The 10,055-nt window shown below is 36.2% G+C and overlaps 1 protein-coding gene across 1 annotated transcript; it reads right to left on the reverse strand.

The window, feature by feature from the left end:
• Positions 1 to 392: 392 nt before the first annotated feature.
• On the reverse strand, positions 393 to 2,621 carry LOC135843788 (uncharacterized). Its single transcript, XM_065361801.1, has 3 exons — positions 2,309 to 2,621; positions 1,938 to 2,199; positions 393 to 1,837 (listed from the first exon to the last, which is right to left on the reverse strand). Exons 1-3 carry the CDS (start codon positions 2,318 to 2,320, stop codon positions 750 to 752), a joined length of 1,362 nt encoding a protein of 453 aa, XP_065217873.1. The 5' UTR covers positions 2,321 to 2,621; the 3' UTR covers positions 393 to 749.
• Positions 2,622 to 10,055: the final 7,434 nt, after the last annotated feature.

Consider the following 10,055-nt stretch of genomic DNA (forward strand, 5'->3'; position numbering starts at 1 on the left):
TAGGATAAATTCCATGATTAGATCTAAAGAGCAATTTCTCGAGTAAAAATGAAAACTCAGTGTTACAAAATAACAACTAATATTTTGAAAATATTATCAAAATTTATTATGCAGAATACAATGTATGCTGAAATTGTGTAGAACAAATTTTGTATAACATAAAAATTATTAATTCAACATCATGTCAGAAGATAGTGTTCTGAACAACTTAAGAAGAAAAAAACAAAACAGTTCTGAATAACTAAGAAGAAAAAAACAAATTTAATATGAAGTTCTCATTTGGAATTTTGATAAAAAAATCATAAAATTCTTTTAAAAGCTAATCATAAACAAAACTAAAAATCAACATACTAAAAAAAACTTAAATCAGAAAATAAAAAGAAAACAATACGTAAAACCTGGTTCGAAAACAAAAATATACATAAACACCTCTAATTAGGAACATAGAACGAATTAATAACAAATCGTCATTCGTCATATAAAATTTACATCGTCAATTATTTAATTTTTTACATTATACTCGATTCTCGTATCATCATTTTCATAATTGATATCGACGAATTATTTGATCTACATAATAAATTGCTCATTTCGATCGGATTGTAGCTCCGGATCTCAATCCGACGCATCGAGATCAAAACTGGTGTCTATAATTGTCCAAAACTCTCACAGCATAAAGTTACACAGTACAAAGAAATGAGGACATTTAAAAACAACAAAAACACATTTCTGTACGACTAGAGTTACGGTTATTTACGCTCGCAGGTTATATAATAGTTACGAATCGCCTCGACAATCTTACGCCAATCGTTTTGTAACGAATCAAATCCAAGTTTTGGCTTCGGTACGCAGATAAGTGCTTTCTGAATAAGAATATGTTGGCAAGCATATTCACCGCCGAAAGGTGTCGACCAATCTGACATTACCATTTCAGCTACTGCCTGATAGTAAGGTGACGCACCAGGAACATTCATCAGCGGCAGTACATGTAGTCTGCGTACACCAAGACTCCTCAAAGTCTGTAACAAATCTAAATACTGGCGACGAACCGCGTAAATGTCATTGCAGTACAGACCATCGTAGTTACCAATAGATAACAAAACTTTAGCTGGCAGTCTTGGAAACCTTCTGATCGCCTCCGCGAGCTGTGAAATCGATAAAGAACTGTTGTACAACAATGGGTCCAAAGTAGAACCGTAAGTTTTCGACGTAATTTTACCAACGCCATAAACATAACCGTCACCGAGCATTAGAGTGTTACGAACAAATAACACTTGCGAAACGTCACCATGAAAGAATGTGTACTGAGCCACAGCGTATTTAAATGGGTACTTATTAATAGGTTGGAATGGCAATAATGATTTCGGATCTAATTGATAAATTCTTTGGTATTCTTTAGCGAAATTCTCCATCTGCTTCGGTAGAAAAACGTTCTTAGCCCTGACTGGCTGATAAGGCTGCGAATACGATAGAGATGGCAAAGTAGACACTGACACCGCTGAAGCAGCCTTGTCTGGCTGAGGCTGCAAATCCAATAGAGATGGCACCTTTGAAGCAGCAGAACTTTCCACAATTGAAGATGAAGGACAGGAAGGTTGTGATTTAACTCGTTTAGCTCGATCAGTTATGTGTGTGAGAATGAGTGAGTGATTAATCGTAACCGGAGGTTCACTGGTAACTTTCAAATCAGAATCGGATTTTGACGGTTTTTCATAATTTTCTGTTCTTTTTTCATCTTTGGGGAGGTAATCCGGTCTTCCGAAAAGCGAAGAATTTGGTTCACGTAACGGATGCTGAACTTCGTTTCCATTTCGCGACTCGTCTACATTTTTGTGACCTACAAAAGTCAAATTTCATCATCAAGATCAACTTACATTACGTAACTTTCTAATGAAACGTTTCGTAATCTCTCTGGAGATACAGGTGTATATACTTACTCGGTTGCTGGTTCAATGATACATTATCAACCAGTGGCTCAGCTTCCAACTCAATAAACGCTGCGAACAGCTGAACATTTGACTTCAATATCTCTACGATTTCGTCTTGTGGAGGACTTGGTAAAGGCAACTCTCCCAACAGTTGTTTCAGAGTTTCACAATGACACAGAATCTTGCTCGAAAACTCGTCAGGGTCAGGGAGGTCCGGGTTACGAAACTGATCCATTCTATGGAGATATCTTTCTTCACAAAGGTCCAAATTCTAAACAATGGTAGATAATAAAAAGCAGTGTTAATAATGAAAACGGATTTTGCAGTTTCAAGTACTTATACTGTTACTTTTAGCTTTGTGAATGCCTCTGGCTACTTACCTGGAGATCCATTAACGTGGTAATAACAAGATAAACAATTAAACAATTTACTCGTGAAATTCTGGCTAAAACTAGTTTCTTTTTCAATTTCTTGAAAATTTCATTCGAAAACTTGATAAGAAATTGTTTTGATTATGAGAATCAATGTAGCCAGGGTATGAAAAAAATATTCTCAAAAGCAAGAACGTATAGAGCACGTGCACCGATCACCGAACTCGTTTTGACCTGTTAACTATGTAATTTGAGGAGACTGGAGAGTCCTTTCCCGGAACTATTTTTAGTATTTTCCTCAGGTAATCAAACTGCAAGAAAGCTGTCGCTTGAAATACTCATTAAATTCAATTTCCGTCTATGATAAAACACTATCGCGATTATCTTTGAATTCTAGAAAATGTTCAACGTACGTAGGATAGTAGGATCGATCTGAATGGTAGTTACTTTTATCGGAATATAAGTTTTTCACTGGGATCTTTTTCTTGGTTCAGTTCATATTGCTGCCCTGAAATGTTTTACTTCACTGGCTCAGGAATGGAATCAGAATACAAATTCATCGTTATAGTCCGGCATATGACAATAAGAGTAATTGCCCCCCCCCCCCCCGCCGATCATCCGGGACAACTTTTTTCTCAAAGAGGACATCCTAAGGAACATTTTAAAGCAAACTTGCCAAAATAAAATTGGCCTTACATACAAAATGGCGGCCATTTTGATTGACAGGTCAGCCAAAATCGCAGATTCTGCGTTTTAACATAGGACTTGCACGAACTTTTTCAAACTTTACAAAGGTAGATCGAAAGATCATGCAACAATTATCACCTGTCAAAATTTCAAGTGCTAAAGTGCGTTTTTTGATTTTTGGTGAATTTTTGAAAATCAAATTTAGGCCAAAAATGAGGGAAAAAATCAAAATTTTACCAAATTGACCAAGAAAGCTGAAATTTGGGATATACCCCATTTTCGACATTCCAAATCGATTGGAAACGGTTTCAATCCGTTTTGAGCTGTTCTGGAGCCTCCAGCAGATTTTTGAAACTCAAAATTCCTGCAAAATTCCATCAAATTGAAGTTGTAAAGCTAAAATTTATTCTAAAAACTAATTTCAATACGCTACGAAGTACTGCAGGTGAATTTCAAGTCGTTTTGGAGCCTCCAGCGACTTTTTGAAAATTCCTGAAGCCTTCAGCAGATTTTTGAAACTTTAAATTTTCACAAAATTTCATCAAATGGAGATGGAAATCTGAAATTTACTCTACACTCCAATTTTTACACGCTCTGAAGACGACTTCAGGTGGGTTCAAGTCATTTTAGGGCCTCCAACGATTTTTTTGAAAATTACTGGAGCCTCCAGTAGATTTTTGAAACTTGAAATTTCCCCAACATTAATTTATCAAATGGAGTTGGCAAGCTAAAATTTACTTCGCAGACTACATGGGGGTTTCAAATGGTTTTGAAGCTTGCAGCTACTTTTAGGAAATTTCAATTTTCCAAAAAAACGTCATACAACCTTTAAAAAAGTTGCTGGAGGCTACAAAACGACTTGAAATTCACCAGCAGTCAACTTCGTAGCGTATTGAAATTAGTGTGCAGAATGGATTTCGACTCTCCATCTTAGTTTGATGATATTTTGAGGAAATTTCAAGTTTCAAAAATCTGCTGGAGGCTCCAGTAATTTTCAAAAAAAGTCGCTGGAGGTCCTAAAATTACTTGTGCCCACCTGAAGTCGTCTTCAGAGGGTGTTAAAATTGGAGTGTTGAGTAAATTTCAGATTTCCATCTCCATTTGATGAAATTTTGTGAAAATTTAAAGTTTCAAAAATCTGCTGGAGGCTTTAGGAATTTTCAAAAAGTCGCTGGAGGATCCAAAACGACTTGAAATTCACCTGCAGTACTTCGTAGCGTATTAAAATTAGTTTTTAGAATAAATTTTAGCTTTACAATTCAATTTGATGGAATTTTGCGGGAATTTCGAGTTTCAAAAGTCTGCTGGAGGCTCCAGAACAGCTCAAAACGTGTTTAAACCGTTTCCAATCGATTTGGCATGTCGAAAATAGGGTATATCCCAAATTTCAGCTTTCTTGGTCAATTTGGTAAAATTTTGATTTTTTCCCCTATTTTTGGCCTAAATTCGATTTTCAAAAATTCACCAAAAGTCGAAAAACGCACTTTAGCACTTGAATTTTTGACAAGTGATTCCATTGAGAGAAAAACGAATTTGGAAATTGAGGAAGAAAAATGAAAATCCAAGATGAGGGGTCTTTAGAACGGTAAGTTGGCATTATTGAGTAAAAGTGACTGTAAAATATTAAACTCAGCGGCTTTGATTTAACTAAAAATCACTCTTCGGCTGCATAAATAGGTCTTCTAAACGATGAAAAACTCAAAATTTTTCCAACAGTCGAAGAAGTTGCCTACTCGCAAGGTGCAAAAAATACACGAAACGTGGCGTTTTTTCAACGAATTGAGAAGTACAATTTTTTATAATGAAAATTCATTCTTCGAGTTGGTCCGGCGAAAACTTTAAAGTTTCCTAGATACCTAATGATGCTTTTTATTGAAAAAGTTGAACTTTCACAAGTAAAAAAGCCACGTTCATTAGAATAAATGAGCTTTTCGAGATCGGCGGTGCTAAATTATGTAGTAATAATTGACCCTCCTTACATTCTAGGTATTTTACTTTTAATAAAGGCAAAAAGCTCAATTTTACAAAGACCATAATTTGCCCCAAGGAGAATATTATAGGAAGTCAAAGGGTATTATACTTCTAATAGGTACTTAAACTTTTGAATTTATTTTGTAAGCTTTATGGAGCTTTTTACAATATACGAACTGTCATCGAAGAGATTTTCCAACACGAGGAATTCATTTCTGACTTTGGTTCTGCCAAAAAGCTCAAAGTTCTCTCGAAAATGAAGCTTTTTTCAAAAAAGTTGAATTTTCAGGTACAAAAAAGCTCGATCGATCAAAATAAACGAGCTTGGCGTGATCAGCGATGCTGAATTACTGATAATCGATTATTCGTATACCCTATTTCGCTTTTATTCGGCCAAAAAACTCGATTTTGAAGACAACAAATTTTGAAAAAAATGATGCAGCGCTTCAGGCGGCAGAAAATGGAACTTCTTTTGTAATCGCCAAAAATACGTTGTAAAAATGTTAAATACACCTTTCAATATTCCAAAATCGAGAATTACAAAAGAACTTCTCATTTTCACCGCCTGCAGCGCTGCATCATAAATTTTGAACTTTTGATTCAATTTTGCGAGCTTTAGAGAGCTTTTTAGGCTGTACGAACGGTGCAAATGGGGGGATTTTAGAGGTCGGCGAATTCGTTTCCGGTGTGGGTTCTTCCAAAAAGCTCAAAGTTCCCTTAAATTAAAGATTTTTTTCAAAAAAGTTGAACTTTCAGATGCAAAAAAGCTCGATCGATCGAAATAAACGAGCTTGACGTGATCAGCGATGCTTACTTAGTGATAATCGACCCCTCGTACATCCTATTTGCTTTTCATGATGGCAAAAAGTTCAATTTTCAAAAGTTCACATTTGCCCCTTAAAAGTTGAGTTTTGCAACCCGAATGAGGACACTCCAAACTAGCTAAATTGAATGATTTTTGACGCAAAATAGGATCTATTCGAGTTGAATCTTTGGCCAGGGGGGTTTTTTGGGACGGCGAATTCATTTCCGGTGTCAGATTGCCCTGAAGACGCTTCCTTCAACTGAAAATTTCTTGAACTAAAAAAGATCTAAAAAAAAAAAGTTGTCGTATTTTGCATTGTTATAATGACGTTTTCTGACTAATTTCAGGTCACTGAACCCGCAAATGACGTTCATTTTTCAAATCCAACCCTGAATGTGTCAGTAAACAATTCGGTACTTTTTTGCCATCATTTTTGAGCTCAAAAAAGAGCAACTTTCAAGTAGAAGGAAGGTTCGCCCGGGCAATTGGACACCAGAAATGAGTTCCCCGTCCCAAAAAACTGCAGGGATCGAAAATTCAACTCGTTTACGCTTCGATTTCGATAAGTCACTTTTTGAGTAAAAAAGCTGCATTTTGAGCCAAAAAATGACCCATCGAAATTTTGGTGTATAATCGAGTTGAATTTATGACCAGGGGGGTTTTTTGGGATGGCGAATTCATTTCCGGTGTCAGATCGGGCTGCCGATGCTTCCTTCTATTGAAAATTTGCCATTTTTTGGACTCGTAATGAGCTGGAAAAAGTTGTCAAATTTTACGTTTTTAATTACGTTTTCTGACTACTTTGAGCACGCTGAATCCAAAAACGACGTTTGTTTTGCAATCGGACTCGTATTCGGCGAAATAGTCGCAATTTCTCACTGAAGCAGCGTCTTTCGACAAAATTGGTCAACAGATTCGGACTCGGCGACCTTGAATTAGTAGAAAACGACCCGTTACTCGATTTTTTTGAAAATCAAAAAAATCCAAAAAATCCAAAGGGGTTAGTTCATACATTTTTTGGGCGAAAAAACTTTTTGTCGTAAATCGAGCTGAAAATTGGGCTATGTGGGTTTTTTGGGACGGCGAATTCATTTCCGGTGTCAGATTTTCACTAGAGCGCACCCTTCTCTCTAAAACGGCCTTTTTTGACTCCAAAAATGGGCCGGAAAAAAGTTGTCAAATTTTGCATTCTGAATGACGTTTTCTGACTAATTGGAGCACGTTGGTTCCAAAAATAACACTAGTTTTGCGATCGAACTTGTATTCGGCGAAATAGTCGCAATTTCTCACTGAAGCAGCGTCTTTTGACAAAATTGGTCAACAGATTCGAACTCGGCGACCTCAAATTAGTCGAAAACGACCCTTTACTCGATTTTTTTGAAAATCAAAAAAATCAAAAAAATCCAAAAATCCAAAGGGTTTATACATTTTTTTTGGGCGAAAAAACTTTTTGTCGCAAATCGAGCTGAAAATTAGTCTATGTGGGTTTTTTGGGACGGCGAATTCATTTCCGGTGTCAGATTTTCACTAGAGCGCACCCTTCTCTCTGAAACTGCCTTTTTTTGACCCCAAAAATGGGCCGGAAAAAAGTTGTCAAATTTTGCTTCTATTATGACGCTATCAGACTAATTTGAGGTCGCTGAGTACGAAAATCACGTTAATTTTGAAATTAGATTCGTAGTTTGCGAGATACTCACCAGTTCTCCATAAATGAGGAACCAGAGCTCAAATTTGACATCAGATTCAGACTTGGCGGCCTCAAATTAGTCGAAAACGACCCTTTACTCGAATTTTTTGAAAATCAAAAAAATCCAAAAAATGCAAAGGGGTACGTTCATACATTTTTTTGGGAAAAAAACCTTTTTGTCGCCAATCGAGCTGATAATCTGGTTCGAGAAGTTTATTGGGACGGCGAATTCATTTCCGGCGTCAGATTTTCACTAGAACGCACCATTCTCTCGGAAACGGGCTTTTTTGACCCCAAAAATGACCCGAAAAAAAGTTGTCGAATCTTGCATTTGTAATCGCGTTTTCTGACTAATTTGAGCACGCTGAATCCAAAAATGACGTTTGTTTTGCGATCGGACTCGTATTCGGCGAAATATTCGAAATTTCTCACTGAAGCAGCGTCCCTCCACAAAAATGGACACCAGATTCAGACTCGGCTTGCTCAAATTAGTCAAAAACGACCCTTTACTCGATTTTTTTGAAAATCAAAAAAATCCGAAAAATGCCAAGGGTACGTTCATACATTTTTTTGGGCGAAAAAACTTTTGGTCGCCAATCGAGTTGAAAATTTGGCTAGGGGGGTTATTTAGGACGGCGAATTCATTTCCGGCATCAGATTTTCACCACAGTGCTCCATTCTGTCAGAAACGGTCTATTTTCGGACTAAAAAATGTGTCAGACAAAAGTTGTCAAATTTTGCTTTTATTATGACGCTATTAGACTAATTTGAGGTCGCTGAGTACGAAAATCACGTTCATTTTGAAATTAGATTCGTAGTTTGCGAGATACTCACCAGTTCTCCATGAAGGAGGAACCAGGGCTCAAATCAGACATCAGATTCAGACTCGGCGACCTCAAATTAGTCGAAAACGACCCTTTACTCGAATTTTTTAAAAATCAAAAAAATCCAAAAAATCCAAAGGGGTAAGTATGTTCATTTACATTTTTTTGGGCAAAAAACCTTTTTGTCGCCAATCGAGCTGAAAATCTGGTTCGGGGGGTTTTTTGGGACGGCGAATTCATTGCCGGCGTCAGATTTTCACCAGAGCACTGCATTCTCACAAATACTGCCCTTTTTGACATCAAAAATGACTCGAAAAAAGTTGTCAAATTTTGCATTTTTAATCGCGGTTTCTGACTAATTTCAGCACGCTGAATTCAAAAATGACGTTTGCTTTGCAATCGGACTTGTATTCAGCGAAATATTCGCAATTTCTCGGCGAAGAAAACGCCTATGACAAAAATGGACACCGGATTCGGACTCGGCTTGCTCGAATTAGTCAAAAACGACCCTTTACTCGATTTTTTTGAAAATCAAAAAAATCCAAAAAATCTAAAGGGGTACGTTCATGTATTTTTTTTGGCAAAAAAAACTTTTTGTCGCCAATCGAGTTGAAAATCTGGTTCGTGGGGTTTTTTGAGACGGCGAATTCATTGCCGGCGTCAGATTGTCCCGCCGATGCTTCCTTCTATTGAGAATTTGCCATTTTTTGGACTCAAAATGAGCCGGAAAGAAGTTGTCAAATTGTACATTTTTAATGACGTTTTCTGACAGATTTGAGGTCGCTGAATTCAAAAATGACATCGGTTTTGCGATCCGACTCGTATTCGGCGAAATATTCGCTATTTCTCACAATTTTTCATTTCAATGGATATGTGTGAGTCAAATTTTAAATTTTGAAAATGCGCCCCAAAAATCCAGGTAGATATGAATTTCAGAATTGAAATTTGCAAAAATGATGATGATGGTCAGTTCTATGTAAAAAAAAATTACTCGGATAAAAATGTTAAAAAGAGAACACTTATATTCTTACTTTACAAAATTCCTTATACCCATGTAGAAAATAGGTAATAATACAATATTCTTAAATAATTTTATAAAACAAAACTTCGTACAGAATAGACATTGGTGGTTTATTGAATTGATATAACTGGCGAGGTGCTCGACCGCATCTTTTTGCACTCCTACTGCACTTAGCTCCGCATCTCTGCACATCCGTTTTTCGGTTTCCAACTAGGTATATGGTCTCAGATCTTCTATAAAACAAAACTTCCTACAGAATACGAGTACAACGTTGAAGGATTCACTGATCAGGCCATATTTATTTACAAAAATTTAAACTCATTAATGAACTCATTGATAAATATAGTTGTTCACAGGACATTTTTACGGAAAAACGATAGAAAACCCATATTCTGAGAAAGAGCAAAGAACCTAAAACGAATCCTGGTTATTTCATCACACTCCAGTCAATCTGTACAGTAGAAAATAAATGGTTAAAAAATAAGAAATAAATTGATGCAATATCATCAAAATTGCACAATATCAATATGGCATTAAAAATTGCGAACATGCAAAAATGTTTAAATTTCTGGTAAAAGTCGTGAACGTAAACTATTAAAAAATTGGTTAAAATATCAATAAAATTATTCAAAATGTGCCTACAAAATTCGCTCTAAATTAACCAGAAATAGATCAAAACTACAAGTACAAACATTGTTCAAAAATTATTCAAAGTTGTGCAAAAATTAGCCAAAATTTTGCAAACATAAAAAATAAAATAA

This window comes from Planococcus citri, chromosome 4 (assembly GCF_950023065.1).
Source record: "Planococcus citri chromosome 4, ihPlaCitr1.1, whole genome shotgun sequence".
Lineage (NCBI taxonomy): Eukaryota > Metazoa > Arthropoda > Insecta > Hemiptera > Pseudococcidae > Planococcus > Planococcus citri.

Excerpts from the sequence above, each read along its gene's own strand:
- LOC135843788 (XM_065361801.1), bottom strand. Across the intron at positions 1,838-1,937 it reads ATCATTGAACCAGCAACCGA|GTCACAAAAATGTAGACGAG; the intron begins GTAAGTATATAC and ends TGACTTTTGTAG.